Source organism: Thunnus maccoyii, chromosome 14, assembly GCF_910596095.1.
Source record: "Thunnus maccoyii chromosome 14, fThuMac1.1, whole genome shotgun sequence".
In the NCBI taxonomy this organism is placed as follows: Eukaryota; Metazoa; Chordata; class Actinopteri; order Scombriformes; family Scombridae; genus Thunnus; species Thunnus maccoyii.
In genome coordinates this window covers 25,828,154-25,849,174 of record NC_056546.1, presented here as the reverse complement: position 1 = coordinate 25,849,174, position 21,021 = coordinate 25,828,154, and the positions used below count along the sequence as shown (strand labels likewise).

Below are 21,021 nucleotides of genomic sequence, written 5' to 3'. Positions count from 1 at the left end.
CAGGAAGAGTCTATTCCTTACTTGTGTTTTGAAAGCCAAGAGGCTGAGAAAAGGGAGCACGAAAGAGGACAGAGTGTGTGTGTGTGTGTGTGTGTGTGTGTGTCTCACCATTGACTCTGTGATGAGCAGCAGCAGCACAGCCTCTTCCACCACGTCCTGGGGACAGAAGCAACTGCAGGGACACAGGAAACAGGAAGTAATATAGATAACAGGAAGTCTCTCCTTCACACACAGACACACACACACACACGCATACACACACACACACACATACACACACACAGTCTGCCACATTGCCAGGAGTGTCCAGTTTCTGTCTCACCTGGTGTTGTAACACAACACGGACCACCCTAGGAGTATCACTACACTGCACATCTCACATGTCTCTCTCTCTCTCTCTTTCACACACACACACACACACACACCTTCATTTCTTCCATCTCCACCTCTCCTATCTCCCTCATTCATCACTTTCTTTGCCTCTCTCTGGTCGGTTCCGTGTCCTATTAAAGGACACATTTACCAGACGCCATCGTGGCCTTTTCAAAAGAGGCAACTGATGACAAAAGCCATGAACAATACTAAAGTACAGCTATTCCTCAGGGTGAAATCTTCTGTTCCTCCTCTTCTTCTAATCTCAGACATGGATTTAGATCTTCACTTATGATAGTGTGGGCAGGATTAGTCATGTGGCAGTGACTAAGTATGGCTCGCAGGGCCTGAGCAACGAGCGCAGGATCCCTGCAAAGAGGGAAAAGCAGAGACGAGGCATCCAAACAGTGATACAATTTTGTGTACTGATGCAGATAATCAACTCGTCATGTCAGGACTGTGCAGTGCATTTACATCCCTTGTGAATATGTCACTGCATGTTATATCATCTTATATCATGTTATATTATTTCATGTCATTTCATGTTGTTATGTTATATCATTATATGTCAAATTACATTATATCATGTTATCTTATGTTGTTATGTCATGTCAAGTTATGTCAGCTTATGTTATGTTTTATGCTGTTATGTTACGGTATGTTGTCATGTCATGTCAGGTTATGGCATGTTGTGTTGTTGTGTTGTGATGTCATATCATTTCATGTCATGTCATGTTATATTGTGTTATGTCATTTTGTTATGTTGTCATGTTATGTCATGTTTTCCAGTTTCAACATAAAACAGCTGTTGCTGTGTCACTTATCTTAGCTGCGGGTAAGAAAGGATTCAGCTAAACCAGAACTTTCTGGAGTTTTAAACACAGCTGCATGCTAAGTTGCTCAACTCCAAAGAGGTGATTCAGAGGATCACCACATAATAATGCTGAACCCCTAGAAAAAAACATTTTTATCAGTGTAAACATTCAATGCTACATAATCATGTGCCTGTTGGGTATTTTTGGTGTGCAGTTCTATATACAGCTCTAGACCACAATGATAAGGAGAGGTGTGTAAAATAACTTGGCCGTGCTGTGGGATTCCTCACCTTAAATGACCCAGTACAAACTGGTAGCCTATGATCACTCTCCTGGAAGGTCTGTTACATATTACTACATGGTTTTACATAAGAAAGACCGTATTTGTGTTTTGTACAGACATAGCTTAGATTCACGCCTCGGTAATGATGACTCATGGTCTTTAGTAGAGAAAAATTCTTGGACAAAGAGAACTAGCACCAACTGCCAAGTGCCACAGTCGCTGGTAAGATAGTATCTTGGACATAACTGACACCTCATGGGCTGAAAGTACAACTTTGACAAAGGAAACTGACACCTAGAGATAACAGCTATTTGCACTATAATGAGCTCACACAATGAAGTAACAAAACAAAATCGAAAGAAGCAGTGCCGCTCTTAAATGTCGAGCTTGGGTAAAGCAGTTGCACTCAGTACGCTGGTAGAATGGATGAGAGAAAAGAGGCAGAAAGAAACAAAAGACAACTACAACAAGAAAATTAAACTAAGAGAATCCAAACCTCTCAGTGCTGTAACGTTGCGGTGGTTTAACAGTGGGGTAGATGGCGTCTTTGGAGGCGGCGGCTCCCTCTCTGTGGAGCCAGGCTGAAGGTGGGGGGCCCAGTGGAGGCCAGTAACCGTCCTCACTCACTGAGCTCAGCAGCACCTCTGCTAGCTTCCTTGCTGCAGACTAGGATCCATCACATCATTAATTGTATATTTTAAACCCTAGTATCTACATTATAAGTAATACAACATTACTGTTTTAACTAATCATAGAGCAGAAATATTAACAGAGCTGATTAATGATTTCTAGCAATTAAGACTTCCCCATCAGCGAGGAAGTTGGTCCTCAGTATTATTTTTCCAATATCCTTTATTCAAAAAAATCTCTGTAAGATAGTTAACTTGGATAAAGTGCGGCATGCAGCTATTGATCTTACTGAAATACTTTTAGTGACTAACTTTGGTGTCTATCCTTGTATATTGTGTGTATGTGTGTGTGTGTGTGTGTGTGTGTGTGTGTGTGTGTGTGTGGCAGCTCACCTTCCTGAAGCTCTGAGACCCTCGTGACTCCACCACCCTGAGCACCCTACGCAACTGGTGAGCACCCTGCGCCAGATGACTAACACACATAAAGAGCAGATGTATATCAGTAATATGTATGCGTTGCGAAGGTGTTTTATGGAAAAAATAAATAGGCAGAGGAAGATGAAGAAACGATATAATGATGATAGTGAAAAGAGAGCAAATAACACACAGTTCTTCATAATGCTCACTGTGGTACAGTAGAACCATAGCACATAGCACACATTGATTCACAAACTCAGGGTCACAGCACATAGAGAAGTTCAGCAACCACTGAAGCAATATGTGACACCCCCAGTTTTTCCAACACTACTCTGCTTTTGTGATCCCAAGAGCAATACTGACACCTGCTGGTCAAACATTTTAAAACATCCCTGCTGCACTGAGGTCAAGTGGTGCTAAAAGCGTTTTCTTTGATTTCTTCTCCTCCTCACTTTCTAAAATAAAACTAGTTGAATAAGTCCAAGGTTCCCTCCATCACAGGGAAGGATGAATCAGCAAAGACGGCAGCCATTAAATATACTGCATAACCAGTGACGTAATATCAGTGCAGCTGAATAAACTATGGCCAAAAATATAACAAAGATCACTTAGATTAAGAGGCATTTCTTTTAATGACCCTGGTTCTTAAAACAGTAACAGTTGTTAGACTTGAATCAGCTGACCTTCTCCAGCTAATGTGAGTCATAGGTTTTCCAGCTAAGAGGTGAGTGCTTTTTGTTGATTACCATTCTTATAAGTGAGGCCATGTGGCTTTTTAAAGACATAACACATTCTTTCTTTTACACATGAAAAATGCAATAATGCAATAATGCAATAATGCAATAATGCAATAATGCAATGCAATAAAACACAACTTTGTTCACTTCAACACACTCTGGGGTTTTGCTGCTACAGCCTTACTTGGTGTGGTGTGACCAGTAGCTTATGGCAGCTAAACTTTAAGTAAATATTGCTGTATAACTGACTTTACTGAGTCAGTTAACTGACTTTATGACTCTTTTCCACTCGTGCTACTGTTAAAGTAGGTTTTAGTATTTAGGATTATCCCATATTTGCACTTGTGGCCACTGTTTGGCAAAAGATACATAGTCTCACTTTAACACTTGATCGAAGGTCAAGTATATTTAAGAGCACTCTAGAGAGCAACAAAGGACTTGAATATACACAACAGAGGGGAGACGCTAGGTGTGTGTGTGCAAGTTTGGTAGACTCACCCTCTCTGCAGCAGACATAAGTACGCGCTCTGTAAAGCAGCCTGTAGGAAGTATCCCAGGTCGATGTCCGCAGGTGGAGGAAGCAGACTGGCTTTGGCTGTCTTGCTGTGGGGCGTTGTTACTATCTGAAAATGCAGCCACAACAAGGTTAATATGCACTAAATTAAAATCTCAAGGGTACCCATTATTAAAAAATCTAAAAGTAAATTAATGATGATTAAATTGTCAGCCTTTAATGCTTTTGATTTTCATCTTTGCTTTAACCATTTCTTTAGTATCTTGTCAATGGAGCAGCAAAGCAGTCCCCTCAGAATGAATGAGATAAAATCAGTATGTTATGGTATATAAGTAATACAGAACCACTCAGTATATGTGCAGGATCACAAAAAAACTGTCCCTAACTAATAATTGCTACACATTAGAGTTGGAAAATGTTAAATAACTAAAATAAATGTATACTAAAATAAACCGTATACTTGCTGAAAACCAGTGAATATAAATAATAAAAACAAACCAAAACTGGATTAATTGTAGACTCTGACCCAGAAGCAGGGAGAACAAAGGCAATCTCCTCTGATAATACCCCGTACTTAAACTCATGCAAACACACAGATTGATTTTCATATTCAAATAGTGACAGTGCAGAAACACAAGACTCACACGAACACACATATATCATGCATACATGCTTAAACGCCCACCTTATCCAGCTCCTGCAGGTAGGACAGAGCTGCATCACAGGCCCTGAGGTAACAGGACAGACTCTCCTCCTCTCTCTCTGACAGGCGGACACGAGACACCGCAGAAACTATCTGGTGGTCCAGAGACAGACCTAGAACACAAGGAGAGACAATGGGAATGAATTTGACCACTAACTATTACCATCCACCAACATGACACTGGTGTATTGCTGTTTCTCATTCTTCCTGTCAAATGTAAAGCTGAACAGTGAAAACATCAAGTGCAGAAAATCTTATGTACAATGTAACATACAGTTTTTTTGTTACATGCTCCCCCTGCTGGTTATGATGTGCGTATGATTTCGACTCATGATGCCTTCTGCTCTTCCTTCAAGTGTATCTGGTCCGGTCTGATTGAGGGAAAACTAATAAAGAGGGGGCAGGAACCTTGGTTCAGTGTCTGTTCACCTTCTGGCCTCAGCAGCAGCAGTTTGTGTTTGTGACCGACTTGATTTAGATTTCTGCTTTTGTTGGTTCTTTGTATTTTGATGGGTCCAGCAGTTCTGTTTTTGCGGCTTTATTTCTTTTAGGTTTAGTTCTAATGTTGTCTTAGGTTATAGGGAAGAACCCAGATCCCATGACCCACTGTGGGTTGGCTGGCCCATCAGCCTTCTGTTGTTTGTTGTTGGTTTATGCTCACATTTATTGTGTATTAATAAATGTTTCTTCTGCAACTACTGGGCTCTTTTGGTTATGTTGGACCTCTTTTGTAAAGAGGCTTTTCTTGGAATTGTAACATTTTAAATATGAAATTAAAGCAACTATCCATATATTTGTAATAACAATGGACCAAATGACTTATGTAAAAGAGGGTGCTCAGTGAGAAACCCACAAACAGTTAACTTAACACCTGACTCTGCAGTTCCCCTCTCTACAGAGTCTACAGCTTCAAGCTTATTGGTTTGGTTTTCCGCTCTGCGACTTTACTGTATCGGTTCAGTTTCAATGTCATTTTCTGTCACCGCAGACGACTCTAAAAAGGACTGTACCAAAACACAGACTGTGGATTTTGTCCCCCATCACTTACATTGTAAGTGCATTATGAAGGGAACTTCTAATATCAATATGAAGAGGAGGGATGATTACAGCAAGAAAAACATGTTTCAATGTTCATTTGGGCTCCTGATTGTTGTTTTAAGACAGAAGACCTGAAAAAATGTGAACCCGTAAATAAAACAAAGTATTAGTACAGTTCAGTCACTTGAAAAAAGAGCAAAAACACAGATAAGCTTCACGAGGGCAAAAAAGTCAAAACTGAAACAAATAAACAAAAACAAATTATAAGATGGCTGCTTCAGTTAGTTAGTTCCTCTGTAGTGTTTTTTTTTAAAAGTTTTGGCTCCACATACTTCCGTGTTTTAATCTCTGCTATTTTAGTTGTTTGCATACATAATCATATGAAAATAAATATATTTATTTTGGTTTCATAGCAAAAAAACAAAACAGTGACTCCCTCACCTCATTGTCAAAGTGCATAAATGAGGGAAAAAAGCAGAAAAGAGGAAACAATCTGTTTTTTAAAGATAGTTCAAAGCTTTTCTTAAGTGAATTAATTTTCATATGCAAATAAAGGAATTAATTTCACACTAACAGAGTCTGAATTTGTTCTAAATTTCTTTAATGCGCTTTTCCCCATTTTCTGGTATTGTGCAGTAGTGGTAGATGCACAGCCAATGCATGAATACAGAGGAAGCAGTGAGCAGGGCAGTCCTGGTCCAGACGCCTGGTCTGATGTCCGTTAGTTGACTTATTGGAACAAATAAGCGAGAGAGAGCAGGAACTTTTCAAGACTACAGGAAGCCTGTGACGGACAGCAACCTCAGGCCAGACGCCAGGCCTAATCAAATAAACAGACAGCTGCCAATAGAGAAGACATCACCAACCAAATATTCAGATCTGACTTCATTCCCACCACAATATGCACCATGTCCACAAAAAACCATGGGAAGGAGCTACGCAACCCCCACAGGATCTGGTCTACTTTCTCATGTAGCCTTTGACATGATATCATAATCTACCGTAAATATCATTTCAAAACAATCAAGTGGAATCAAAATCTGACAGCTATTGTAATATAATTCTCTTTTCATGAGCATGAGGTCATGTCCGACTATCAGGAAACCGGGAGTGTAATGACATGATGATGATCATGATGATGATGAGTGTAACAAGATTACCCAGCGCTCTGAGGACGATGGACAGTGTAATGTTCTGTGGATGTGACCTTTGACCTTTCACAATGCTGACATACAATGTGTCAAAATAAGCAGAAATACTCAAAGATTGGATCTTACAGAATAAAGCGTTTATTTTTATAGTTACCCCCAAAATAATCTGCTATAGCGAGATTGTTTTTTTAGATTTTAGACAGCTTGTGTGCATGTCTGACTATGACTAATGGGAAATGTTTTCTTTATGACTCACAATCATCAGGTTTTCAAAAGAGCATCTGTATAAAAATCTGTCAGTAAATCTGTTCCCAGAAGAGCTTAAGGCATTACTTTCCTCTCAATTTATTCCATTTTACACATATTACTCCCAAAGGTGTCTTCAAGACAGGCAGCGAGAGAGAAAACACAAAGGTCGTCTTTGTTGAGCAAAACTATGCGGCCAAATTTCACATCATCAGTGTCATCATAAGCTGAGGTTCAGGCCCAGACAAACACACATACACAGAGGTTACTGACATAACTATCTGTCCAATCAAGCTGATGTTTTCCAGCCGTGTTACATTCATTTCCACAGATTGGATTTCACCAGCCAGGCCCCTCCCTCTCATTTCTACTTCCAAACCCCATACAAGGTCATTGTGATTTTAGGGCTGTAATAAGTCCTTCTGCGGGGATTAGGAATGGAATCATCAAGGAAATGTATGCGGGGAGCTGTTCAATCCTGCCTTTGATGTTTTTCAAGGAAACATGCCAGTCCTCAGTGCAGCCTCTGCTTTAAGGCCAAGGCTGACAGGTAGATCTGCTATAAATGTGAACTGTGCAGCACTATAGTGGATGTCCAAAGAGTCTAAAATCACAGTGACAGGAAACACAATGATCCAGCTGACATACTGTAGATTTATCAAGAATTTTTGATGGTCAATCAATTAATCAATTTATACCCAGACTCTTCATACACAATGTAAATAAGCTTGTTAGCTTCTATTGTCATAATTTTGTCTAATTTTGTAATACAATTATGTTTACATTCAGTGTTTCTCAACAGAACATATTCTGTGTATCCTTGAGGTCTATGTTGAATTTCCTTCCTCATAAAATGCTTGGAGAGCAGATATTTTAAAAATATTTTGAAACTGGTAACATCCATATTTCTTGGCTAACATTGTTCTTCTTCCCTGCCTTTTGTTGGCTCAATGCTACGTTTCTACCATCACTATCTGTCAGACAGTGGAACAGTGTGAAACCAGGAATGTGGATCACATCACCAGCGTGCTTGTGGATACAAATTGTGATTGTGCTACTAGAGTACGAGATACAAGCAAGTTTCATTGTCAACCTGATACACTCTGGTCTAATGTAGTATTCCAAAGATGAGTTCATTTTTATTTACACTGGAGATGTTGTTTATGCTAGTGTTTCTCAAAATGAACTCTTAAACATATCGGGAACATATTGCATCCCGTCTAATTCATACATTTTATGCAATTAAGCGCTCATGTCCCTGCTATTTTTCAAACTATTTATTTTTAACAATTTCTGATGTCAAAAGGTCAAAATTGTTGAAATTTATTGTTATTCTATTTCAATCCAAAAGGTTTTAAGATGTTAAAATACCTGAGCTATAGGTAGCAGCTTAGCTGTTTCTGTGATTTGTTATTACTATCTCTCTACATAAAGCAAGGAATCTTTGTCTGTCTGTCTGTATGTTTGTCCTTCGCATATCTCAAGAACCGTTCATCCGATCTACTTCACACTTGGCGGGTGTAATGTTGGGGATACAAGGGAGTGCATTGTCAAAATTTGGTGCAATTTGGACACACGACACATTTAATATTAATAAACTTGGAATAAACAGGTGAACAGCAGGGCTTCTGTGCTCTGCTATGGTCGACGGCATCTCTCTTCGTTTGATAATGTTACAAGTTTGGCTTTGTTGTCGGGTTCTTGACTAATTTTAAAAAAGACAAGAGAAAAAGAGAGAGAAGGCGAGTGAGCTGAGAGGGCAAGCGAGCGACAGAGAGAAAGAAAGCTTTCTCTGAGAGACAGAAAGCCTGTGAATGACAGAAATATAACGTTATTTTCTGATTGTTTCACGGCGGTTACATTCTAAAGCACAAATAAACAAAGACATGTTTAATATTAATACACTTTGAACGCAGCAAGCCGCTCAGCTTTGTGTCTGAGTGCAGCGGGGGGTGTTTGATACAAACACTGTCACATCACAGCGGGGCGGGGCTTCTGGGTTGTGACTCGACTTCACACTTGGCGGGTGTACTGCTGAGGACCCAGGGAAGTGCAGTGTCAAGTGTGAAGTTGTTTGGGCACGTGACACGTTTAATTAACTTTAAATAAACAAGCAAACAGCAATCTGCTCAGCTCCGTGTCTGAGTGCAGCGGGGGCTGTTTGATATAAACACCGTCACATCACAGCTGGGATTATTGTTAATACTATGTTCTGAAAAGTTTACAAGCAATATTTTTTGATTTGTAGTACAGTCTGAGTCCCATAAACAATAAATCGACTTGAGGTATGTAGGAATGTTTGGCAAACAGCCATGCGGTCTTAAGGGTTAAAACTGCACTTCCCATGAACACCACTGCTTGCTGTCATTGCAACTCTGCCCTATCTCCCTCTCTGGCGCTGGGAGTACGTGACTTTATTCAGAACAACCAACAACCACGTTACACTTTTTTTTCCATTGGCCTTACACCATCTACAAACATAAAACACTTTTACAGGGTGACAACACAGAATTTCACAGATTTAATAACTGCTGCTGCACTGTTTTGGCAATTTGTTACAAAGCATTTTAACTTCTGGCCACTACTCAATTAGTGATGTCATAGCAAGTATGTTCCTTTAAATGTGAATAGCAAAATATGTCATATCATTGATTGGTGTGTGGCTAGACATGAAAAATGCTTGGAAGTTTCAATTAATAGAGAGCAGTGCCGTAGCAGTTTTTGTCCTAATCGATACATTTGAATTACTTTTAAAACCTTGAGCTCCATTGGTGCTGGAATATAATACCCTCTTAAAGCTGTAAATGTCAGTGTCAGTTGATCTGGTTATAGTTATCATTATGAAGTCTGTAAAGGTGATAATGACTTGGAAGTTAAACTGATTCATGCAGCATCTTTAAAGGAAAATTCTAGTTTCTTGGTTAATATTGCTAACTATCTTTTTTTACAGTCTTATAATGATCTTGTGCTTTTCTCAGATGCAACTGCAACATCCACGATTATGTGGTATACCTCTTCATTGCATGTCATACCCCTCTCTCTCTTTTTTGGCCAGTTGTGGACAATGTAAACAAACTGCAAACACAACACTAACATATGAGCAGGTAGTGTAAAGTGGGCTTTTAGAGCTTTTTCTCTGAAAACAGTTGACTGGCTGCAGACGACAAAAGCAGTGAGAATGAACCAAAACAGTAAAGTTGTGGGCCAGACAGGTAAACAATGAACGGTAAACTTGCTATAAAGTTCTTGAAGGCCTAAAAGAGTGTTGGGTTATAGTTTTATGTAGGTTCATCGCTATGAGTGACACCTCTGACATTTGATACATACACAATAAAAATATTGATTGACGCCACTTTAAAATAGAAAGAAATCATTTTTAAGTCTTTTTCTTAACATCGTTCTCACCAAAGTAACTGCTGAGATCTGGAGAGACATCACAAAAAAACGAGCAGTCTGGGCCAGACAGGTTGGGCAGTAATTTAAGCATTCACCCTCTATTTCTCTTTTATTACTTTCCCATCAGACTTCCTTTTAGGGATGTTGCATTCCCAGACTTCAACAATTAACTTGAGTATAATGTCATCATTTCCAGTAAGAATGATGGCCAAAGATATCAAAATAAATTTTTATGAAACCTGGCTTTCCCTTTAAGTTTTGAGAGACCTCAGGTACCTTTAATGACAAAAGCCTCAGCCAGCAGTCGGAGGTGGTAGATCGGTTGGTCGTCCTGTGTCAGCTCCTCCAGTCCCACCCTGGCACACATTCCCTGGGCATCCCGGTACCGACCCTGCACATAGTTCACTTTGGCCATCAGCAGCAGAGCCTCGTTCAAGTACCTGGGCTGAAGGACAAGAAGGAATCAAATGGTTGGAAATAACTGGAGCAAAACAGAGGAAGAGATTTGTGTAAAAAGCTTCCTGTGCTCTGTGCCATGATGGTTTAACACTTCCTTTATTTGGTTTAACAGAGTTTATTAAAGAAAATAAACTTCACAGAGACAGAGAGGAATCTATAATTATGGGAGGAACCCTGAATAACCCTGTGACTGACTGTGAGACGGCCTCGGCTCAGGATGGTGTTGAGGTGACCTTTGGCCCGGCACAGTCTGGGCTGTGTCTTGTCTATCAAAGGTGTGGAGCTCCGTAATAGGTCGATGTTTTCCTGCAGGCACTCCTCCAGCAGCACCTCAGCCATCAGCAATGTCCCGTAATCATCTGTGGGGGGGGGCGGGATTGAAAAAGTTAAAAGTGAACAAAGTTTTTTGGAAAAGGTTTGAGCACAGGGTCACAGGTCATTTGTTTCTGTAGCCAAAGCAAACCTCACTCAGTCCATTAAAAACAGCTTTTCCCACCGGCTTGAGGAGAGCAGTTCAAATATGCCTGCAGTCTATTTAAAAGCTACAGTTTCCATTTCCCTGATACTCCCCATAAATAGCTGTAACACCATAATCATATGATAAGCACTCCACGTCTACCTACACTGAATCAAATGATGAATTACGGATTAAAGTTTACACATACAGTAAACTGACTCTGTAGTAAAGCTCAGTTTTTGTGTACACACACACTCGATTAAAGCCTTCCTGTTTAACTTTTTCATCCTCCGTGTGTGTGTGTGTTCTGACGCCAGCTCTGTGAGCAGTGTTTATGTCCTGATACACTTGACATGTTTGCCAGTTCGTTTTATCAGCATAGCCAAGGCTAAAGCTATCAATGAGGGGGAAGGTGAGGGAAAAACAGCAGGACATGTCTCAGCCCAAAACCACAGCAAGAGCTATTTAATGATTTCACACAAGTTGGAGCCTAGTCTTTGGAAAGCGGTGATAGTGTTCTTCAATAAAAGAAATATGTTTGGCTTCATAAAGTGATGAAAGAAAATCCATCCCTGAGTTTGACTAAAACAATCTCATTGTGCTCCAGGAGTCATTTTGTGATTATCGTTGTCATTTTACTTTTTGGTGTACACATTTTCTCTAATCTTATTAGGTCTGCCTTCAGCTGGTGATTTCCTCAATTCCCCAGAATTATGTTTGAAGAAAATAGGCAGGAACTTCTTGCTCTTAGCGATGGATTTTACTGAATGTGAAGGTGGATTAAAGCGATCATGATGGTTGAGAGCAGATGTACAGTCCAGATAAAGTTAAACGCCCTTTAACCAAAATACAAAACACACACATTTACTGTTTGACCACATACTGTACAGTGTTCCCTACCCTCCGGAAAATGAGACCAGATACCAAAAGAAAAAAAACCCTCATAATTATTTGGGCTTTTTATGTTATGTTTTTACTTAACTGTTCAATAATCTTTTACATACATTTTATTTACCAACATGAAGGCCTAAATTCTGTTTCAAATTTAAAGCTACCCTGTGGAGTTTTTCACCACTATCGCCACTCGTAGCACAATGGAGCAATGTTTTTGCAAGCCGGTCCCTGAATTATTAGTATCTTGTGAACACAAATGCGTGTTGATGCAAAACACTTTCCAGCAGCCAGTGTCAGGCTATTACTTTGATTGACAGCTGGTGGCAGAATGACGCCAAGAAAGTTAGCAATGTGCCTATAAAAAGCAGTGAGGAGGAAGACTGCTAGCTACTGTGCAAATAAGGAAGTTAACTACACTGCTTTCAAAATATGAAAAAAAAAGGCTTTGCAAATGTTTTATGAGGGAGGAAATGTATTCAACATGTTTGTCAGGTCTCACACACAATGCTTTTTGGTGAGAAACACTGAAAACACTTTTCAAGAAAATGCCATAGAGTATCTTTAAATATACTGAGTCTAAAAATACTGGAATCAGCCTATGAAATACCCACCATGTATTCTAATTGTAAAATGTTTTCCCAGAAAGTTGCTAAAACCCCTAAATTCCCAGAGGAAATACAACAGATATGACCCCATATATCCTTAATGGTAGCCACAGGCCTGAATCATATTAGCCTCCTCTACCTTTGAATTCTCACTGTTATGTTGCTGGATTTTGGTGACAAAATGGCAAAATTCTGTAATCTTTGCTCTTTCCGTCTAACCAACATCAAATTTGACTATTACATCCAAATGAAAACATTATCTAACTTTGGATAATCATCCAAAGTAAAACTGCAAATCACACTACGGACAAGATTGCAGAGAACACCACCAATGGTTGCCTTTAACCCGTTTATGGTGGATTTTATACACAAGTTTAAGTGCTTCCTTGTTTACCTGTCATGAGGTTCCTCTATCTCTAATCAAAATCTAACTCTCCTCGTGCACCGCGCCTTCCATGTACACTCACTGTCAGCAAATGTGAACCATGCGTGCACACAATAATACCGCATTGATTTAACACTTCAGTGCATGTGCAAGCAGGGAGAAACAGCTGGTCTGCACTGTCAGCCAGTTATGGGCACAATAAGAGCAGACTTGCAGTGTGGTTCAGTCAAGTCACCTGAACTCATATTTACTCTGCTACAGTGAGACATGGGGGCAGGTGCATTAGTGACTTACCAAAGTAATGCTTTATGAGGCAGATGATGATAAGTGTGTTTGCGTTTCTTTGGGCACATGTTCAGTGTGGAAGGATTTCAAGGACAAAGACAGCCAGTGAATAGTCCACTGGACAGTCTTGGTTTGCATAAAATATAGTTGTCAATCCTGTATGTGGGCTGTTTTGGAGAGTTCTTTGATCTCAACAGTCATTCATGTACAGACTCTCTCATTGTGTGCACTGTAAACTTCCAGGGTTGACATTTTATTGTTGGAGCCATCCACTAACCCCTCTGTGACCCCTGTTCTGACCCACTGGTACAGATGTAAGCAACTTATTTTTTAGTAGAATACATTTGCTGATGAAACTTTTAAGTACACTCAGCAGTACTGCTACCTACTATATGTTGTTGAGAGTCCAAAGTCCAACTTGTGTAGGACAGTGCAGTCTCTGCACTGCAAAAAATAACCATCCTGTACAAACTCTTTAAATTCTAACTGAGTCTTAAAATCCTGTTTTTCCACAAATTTTTAAAATCTTCATATGGGTTGAGATACATTACATCTCCATGTCCCCAGTGCAAATACACTTGTTTGAAAGTATTTCTTCTATACAGCATTTTCTTGGAACAAACTCTGACCCTTACTCTTGTCAAAATTTCCTGCCACAAGTCAAACTTCCATGAAAACAAGTGGAATTAACTCTTGGCAGAATCCGTCTCTCACTAGAGGATACAAGATTCCCAAACTCATATGGGACAGTCTGACTTTTATGTTTGCGCTGATATTTTTTTTTTTTTTTTTGCAGTGTGCAGATCAGTGAACAGGGAAAACAGTCAGGAAGCAGTAGGAGACATCTCCACTAAAACCCTCCAGGTGTTGACCAGACCACTCACCGTCCTCGTGGATCCGCGCTGCCTGCATCTGGTCGATGATATTCGGCATCTTATCCCACTGGCACTCGGCCCGGCATCGCTCCAGCTCCGCTTCCAGCCGGAGCTGAGTGAAGGAGACGCGGGATGCCATCGTCGCTCTGTCCCGGTGGTGACTGTACTCCCCGGACACGATAGGAGTAACTGCAGACTACCAGGAGAAATAAATATGTAATCTTTGAGTGCGGAGCGGTGGGGGTGGGGTGTGGGTTTCTACAAACACAGGTCATAAAACACAAAATCCACAACGCACAAGTTAAACAGATATGTAAAAAACAGATCAAACAACAAATACATAAAAATAATTAGTTGTTTATCATATAGATATTCTGATATACAGGTCTTGTTTTTGTTTTGTTTTTTTGTTTGTTTTTGCTTTTCAACGTGGGAACATGTTTACTTTTATTGTAACATTAATTTGTTTTTGACAGTATGCCCACTGTGAGTCTTTTTTCCATTTAACAAGGTTCTGCAGTATTCAGAAAGCAAACTCGTCCTTTACACCGTGAACTTCAACTTCTGTTATGTCTTTGGTGTCATCTTGCAGCACTTTACTATGCATATTTAATACAGAGCACACTATTATGCATAAATGGCATTTTTTTGGCATTTGGTCAGTCTACTGTATGCATTAGTGACTTCTGTCAGTAGAGGGTTTTGCTTGAAATGAGTGTGGCATTTTGAAAGGGCTTGATCTGTAGCTGTTGGAAGTTAAAGGGAGGGCGTCCTCTTCTTAACATCCATGTCCTTAATCTTTTCCGTTAACACTTTAACTGGATCAGGTGGAGCTTAAGAAACAGCAATGCAAAGAAAGCTGCATCTCCTATAGTGTGTGTCACTCAAAAGAAGGCAGGATGCATGCATATACGGTGCTGTTGCGTTCAGTGTTCATTTCATTAATGAGTTCATTGAAAAAAAATTCAATTCCTAATTGCTTGGCTTGCTCCCTGATCTGGGCGTTCAGCTGCAGCAGCATTGGCTAACTTCCTCCTGGCTCAGTTACAAAATGATACATCTGTCAGCTATTGCACTGTATCAACAGTAAAAGGTACAAACTAACATAGTGCAGCGCCCTTATCTGGGAAAGACTGTTGAACTGAGGGAAGAAGGAGACTTTCACACAAATTAAACTACAATTAAAAACAAAGATTTGCATTTGCTCTAAATCACAACAGGGTTAGAACAAGGAGACAGGGGTCACTGGCTACTGAGGGGTTTTACTAAGGGCAGCTACTTTATGACATAAAATGAAACCTCAAGCCTTCTGAATAGAGATTTAGCAGCGTCATTTTCTCTCTGGAAACTTGACATTTGCTTGTCATAAAACGACGCTTCCCCGGCGCAGCAGACCACACATACAGACACACAGCGTGCTCCTGTCTGTGGTGTGGATTTGACAGCTGAGCAGCTGGTGCTTCACTCCCCCTGCTGACGCAGTGATAGAGTCACCTCAAAGGTGTTTCCTCCGTCAAGATAGTTCACGTCGTCAAATACGTTGTCCGTTGGAAAGTGCCACACGTAAAGTGTGAACACATATTTCAGTATATTGTCAGATAAATGTTAGCTTTTGATAATAACATATAATAATTTACTCAAGAAACTTCACAACTTCCCAACGTGCAATACAAACCTCTGTTTAAGGTTGGATGGGCCGGGGGGGACGAACTCTCGCGAGGTTACGGGTAGATTTCGGGTTACATCTCGCGATAATTTCAATAATGGTTCCTTCGGCCCATCCATCCTGTAGCTGCGACACATGCACAAAAAAGGAAGCATTTGTCACCTAATTGAAGACATTTCTAAATGTTGTAGCAGTATCAAAATCTTCCTATAACCTTAAACAACATATTGAAACATGTGTAAATGTGTAATAAAAATGTAACCCCGTCGTTGAAAGCTAAATGTGACCCTGTAGTTTATGGACGGTGAAAGAGGGAATCCTCTCGCCTCACTTGTGCACTCTCTGATCCTTCTGACCAATCGTAATGAGCTGTCGTGTCCAAGTCGGACTACGGCGAGCCACTTGGTCCGAAAATCTGACACCGCTCATTGTTGCCAGCAAACAACACAACTGTCCACGGAGTCAGGTGAAGACACAAACTATTCTGAAGTAGGTACGGAAATAGCCTTTTTTAAGTTCATATCACAGTAAGCCATGCAGTAGTTTGCGCTCTGAACGGGCTTTGTCATTTCAACGTAGTGTTAAATGAAGCTTGGGGCTGTGAACCAGCTGTCTGTGGCTAACGTTAATGCATGTTTCACTTCTGCTCTCTAGTTATCATCATATTAGTTGCATAACGTTTATAACTAGTCCAATCTGATATTTTCACAGCCCATAGACAAGCATTGCTTGTGTGATGTTTTTTTGAATTTCTTTTCCTCTTATCAATGTTTACATGCCTTTAAACGTATGGTGCACAAGTGTGATTCACAGTAGTGACTTTATGGTATTTTTTCTTCTTTTTTTAGCAACATGATGTAGTTGTCTGATAGAGCCAGCTCTCTGAAGTCTTGTCTAAAGCTGTTGTGCCTCTAATCAGACAGTAGAGCCCCCTAGAATTAAGAATCTATTAATGCTTATTTGAGCTCAACACTTGGAAATATGAATGAAAAGTGCGAGTGAGAACTGAATTACAGAATGTTGAAAAGTATAATCATGTATTTTAACTTTATGTATATAAATAGGATACTTAAATGTGATGTCCATCATAGATTTATAGAATACAGGACACAAGTATTGAATTTGCATATACCATATGCCAATGATTGTATATGCAACCTTTTTGTGCCTTGATTCTGTCTCTTTTTATATATATATTTTTAAAATGTATATATTTTTCATTTTATATGTCGTCATATGTATTGCTTTTTATATTTTGTTATTATATTTTTTGTCTTTTTATATATATTTATTTACTGTTTTTCTGTAATGGCCTCCCAGCCATAGTATTTTACATGATTTTACTTATTTATTTACTTATAATCGGAGTGACAATAATAATTTTGAATCTTGAATCTAACTTTGCCTGCCTGCTTCTCTTTGTCTATCACCTGCAGAATGAGGATCAGCAGGTGTGGTGTGCTCCTCCTCCTGTCCTGCTGTCTGCTGAGTGTTCACTCTCATGTGGATCCGCAGCAGCAGCAGCAGCAGCAGCAGCAGCCACCTGTCGTAGAAAGTGCAGCTCACATAACGGGCCATGGTCGCCTTGACAAAAACATGATCCAGGACAAAGAGTGAGTGATTCCTTATACATTCAAAATGTGCTCTACACCAGCACTGCAGAAGCATGAGTCATGATTCAGGCCTTATTTGCACATACTAGTGATCTTTGAACTCAGTCAGCAGCAGTGTTCCCACTCAACATATAATCAAAAGCTGTAGTTTTGGACTTCTGTGTTATCTTGCAGCCACATCATGGAGCATTTGGAGGGAGTGATCGACAAACCAGAGAACGACATGTCACCGCAGGAGCTTCAGCTTCACTATTTCAAGATGCACGATTACGACGGCAACAACCTGCTGGACGGGCTGGAGCTAGCCACAGCGATCTCACATGTACACAGAGAGGTAGGGGTGTGTGGTTGTGAATATGTTTGTTGTTGTTCTCTTAGGTGTGAACATAATGCCTGTTTATCTAAAGCACCCGTAAACATTTGCTACTGACTGCTAAAGGATGGAGTGTAGAGCTCATGTGTGTTTAATGTATTAGTTTATGACAGTAAATGCTTTTATCCACTTATATTTTTTCTATCACAAATGAATTGCTTTTACCTTCCTGGAAAGTACATTTTAGTTGCACACCTGAAATTTCTGCTTTTGATGTGATCACATGATTCTTTGAGAAATCCTTCCTGCCCCTGTCCTCATGTAAACGGAAACTGCACATTTACACAGTAACATGAGTTGCAACACAGATCTTTGTGTGGTCACTCCTCAAAAGCCTCTTTTCATTCCCTTAAATACCACGTTCGATTTCCAGAAGCAGGAATTCCTTCACTTTGGAGAATCCAAGATTTGAGAAAGTTTAAGATTTTGCAAGAAGTGTTTCACAGTTGAATTGACTCACATTGTGTTATGACTCACATATGACGTCTTGTTTGAGTCAAGGTTGGGTCACATTACAGAGGCAAGATGCTTTCCAAAACAATGATTGGTCCAAATTGTCTGAGAGTGTCACTTTTTTTTTCTTTTCCAAACATTTGTCTTCACCTTCACCTTAAAGGATATGTTCACATTTTTTCAACCTAATCATAATAAAGTACTCACATGACAATATGCACATTTAAGGAGTTATTGGTTGCAGTAATCATTTCCTCTTCTCCATTCTGGCTGTGAGGAAATCCCTTTCTAACATGATTCAAATGTAAGTGATGGGGGACAAAACACAAGTCCTGGTTCATTGTGAAAATGCATCCTAAAGTTTAGCTGAAGCTAATATCAGACTGGCTAAATCAACCTATTAAAGATAGCTGCATATTTTTCAAAATGAGTCTTTTTAGTGCAAAATTCCAGCTGCTCAGCAAGGAAGCGTTGTCCGGGGAAACAGAAAGGGGGAATTTTGCACTAAAAAGACAATAAACTTGGAAAATACTGACTGACTCATATTAGTGTCAGATAAACCTCAGAATGCATTTTTACACAGAATGTCAGGAATTGTAAGATAGCAGTTTCTCTTTTCTTAAAGGAAGCACTGAAGCAGTTAACTCAGTTAGAAACTTGATTTTTTTGACTTTCTTTAAAGCAGCATTTGGCAGCTGTGTAGCTGATGATAACAGGCTGAAAAATTTAAACATAAATATGTCATCAGCAAACTACACACATGGTCATGTTTACCAATCTATGATGTTCTGCTGTTTGTGGTGTAACACACCTGCATGAATATATAAATAGTGCATCTTTAAATAAAGTCAGATGAACAACATCTGTACATGGGAATACATAATACATCCACATGCATGTCTAACAATTTTCCTTTAATTATCTCCTTTTTTTTTAGGAGAGAGGAGAAAACAGCCAGCCAATGAGAGAGGAGGATCTTATTAGTCTCATTGATGATGTTCTGAAGGACGATGACAAAAACAATGACGGTTACATAGATTACGCAGAGTTCGCCAAATCACTGGAGTAGAGTGTCACCCCCGGCCCAACGCTGACCTCGTTTCCTCATGTCTGACAACACCACAGAAAGAAACCTGCAGAGAACATCAGTGAGTGCGCACATGGAGTCAAAGTGACACCATAGTCTGGAAGTTTAATCTTTACCTTCTCTCTCAGTCAGGGTTGTAGGTAATACATGTAGTTTGTGAAATGATTGATGAACATCTTTTTTTCCAAGCTGGTAGCTGCAAAACTGGTTATGCAGTAGTTAAAATAACAACAAAAGGACGATAAATAATTGCCCTTCTTTTTTTGCTTGACTCTGGTGTATGCTTGCACCTCGCTGAGGGACACATCTGCACCGTCTGTTCTTGTAGGTTCATTGAAATTGTGCCATTTTTTTTTTAAGGGCCAGTTCATCCAAATCACTGACAAACTCATCTTAGCAGTTAGTAGCATCTAATCATGGCCATACGGCATACTTTCAATTCTATTCTATCAAGGTTTAGAGATCTCTTCTGTGGAAACTTATTCCACCAGCCTTGTACATGAACCAGAACTGTCTGCACAGCTGGATAGCAGCAGGGGTGTGTGGGTGAATGTGTTTTTTGTAATTTGGATAAACTGACCCTTTTTCAGAGCAGGATTACTATACTGTGTGTTCTGCTTTGAGTGGTGCCACACGTCATTCTCTCTGGTAGCATCTAAACTGAACGTCATCACTTTAAATGGACGACAGTTTCCATTGCAGACTCTGAACAGCGTACATGCTGGTCATTAACATTATCTAGCACACCAAATGTGGACCAAATGATTCCTTCTGTGAATCCATTTCATTTGCTGTTTTGAGACAAACAGTTTGATCTCATGACATGACATCAGAAAGTGGCCTTGATTTGCTCAGATGTACAATATATAGCCTATGATGTAGTGTTTGTAGAGAGTAGAATACTTTGAAGTTAAGGCAAGAAGCAAGCAGATGCACATAGTAATGAATGCTGCCAGCAGAGGCTCCATGAAGCATGTTAGAGTGGCACATCCTGCTTCTTCTATATTTGCTGTCGTCTTAATGAAGATGTTTAAACCTACATGAGCCAATCACCATGATCTTCACTGTAGTCGGGCAGCCTCTGTCGTCACAGAATGAATGTAAAACGGCCCCATACTGTGCGATGCTGACTCGTTATCACTGGATAAGCTAGACTTGAAGCATACTGGTTGACGCTGAAGTTTTTTAAAAGCTGACTTCCAGTAATGCACTTACTCTTATTAACAAATGTTTGCTTCAGATATTAGCTGCCTTTAAAACAGATCTGGATAAGAAATGTCAGGTCTCTGTGCATCAAAGTTTGTTGAATCCATCTGTGATTTCTTCTAATGTACGATTTCTTATGGATGAATTCTCTATTTTTTTGCCATCCAGTATTGATTCTTCAATCAATTCAGGTTGTTGAATGGAAATATTTAAAAAAAAAAACTTAATAGCATAACAGATGCAACTGTGTTGTCTCTGGAATGTGAAATATTAAAATATGTAATCTACAGACTTTGTCTTGTGATGTTTTATTTATTTATTTATTTTTAAAACCAAAAATGAAGTCATCACAAAAAAAACTT

At 39.7% G+C, this 21,021-nt stretch overlaps 2 protein-coding genes and 1 long non-coding RNA gene across 8 annotated transcripts in view; 2 read left to right on the top strand and 1 right to left on the bottom strand.

Annotated features, from left to right (window-relative positions):
• Nucleotides 1-16,285, bottom strand: part of ttc7a (tetratricopeptide repeat domain 7A) — a 57,751-nt gene extending 41,466 nt beyond the window's left edge. Inside the window, exons 1-9 of one of the 4 annotated variants that reach the window (XM_042434017.1) lie at nt 15,937-16,285; nt 14,271-14,457; nt 10,956-11,119; nt 10,578-10,746; nt 4,453-4,583; nt 3,752-3,876; nt 2,493-2,571; nt 1,967-2,136; nt 109-172 (exon numbers count right to left, since the gene is read on the bottom strand). In XM_042434017.1, the coding sequence (XP_042289951.1) occupies nt 109-172; nt 1,967-2,136; nt 2,493-2,571; nt 3,752-3,876; nt 4,453-4,583; nt 10,578-10,746; nt 10,956-11,119; nt 14,271-14,400 (1,032 nt within the window). In that variant the 5' untranslated portion in view covers nt 14,401-14,457; nt 15,937-16,285. Of the gene's footprint in view, nt 1-108; nt 173-1,966; nt 2,137-2,492; nt 2,572-3,751; nt 3,877-4,452; nt 4,584-10,577; nt 10,747-10,955; nt 11,120-14,270; nt 14,458-15,560; nt 15,745-15,936 lie in introns of those variants that run through there. The other 3 variants (XM_042434015.1, XM_042434018.1, XM_042434019.1) reach the window with 3 other exon arrangements.
• Nucleotides 144-4,624, top strand: LOC121912007. The gene is made up of 3 exons (XR_006099997.1): nt 144-196; nt 2,488-2,549; nt 4,537-4,624. It is a non-coding gene; the product is annotated as an uncharacterized LOC121912007 (long non-coding RNA).
• A 26-nt stretch (nt 16,286-16,311) lies between the features above and the next one.
• On the top strand, nt 16,312-20,948 carry mcfd2 (multiple coagulation factor deficiency 2, ER cargo receptor complex subunit). 3 transcript variants are annotated; one of them, XM_042434020.1, is made up of 4 exons: nt 16,312-16,416; nt 17,364-17,540; nt 17,715-17,874; nt 19,304-20,948. In XM_042434020.1, the coding sequence occupies exons 2-4, from the start codon at nt 17,365-17,367 to the stop codon at nt 19,433-19,435; spliced, it is 468 nt and encodes a 155-aa protein (XP_042289954.1). In that variant the 5' UTR covers nt 16,312-16,416; nt 17,364; the 3' UTR covers nt 19,436-20,948. The 3 variants fall into 3 exon arrangements, with proteins under 3 accessions (XP_042289954.1, XP_042289956.1, XP_042289955.1); XM_042434022.1 differs by having other exon boundaries at nt 16,327-16,393; XM_042434021.1 differs by having other exon boundaries at nt 16,335-16,420.
• Nucleotides 20,949-21,021: the final 73 nt, after the last annotated feature.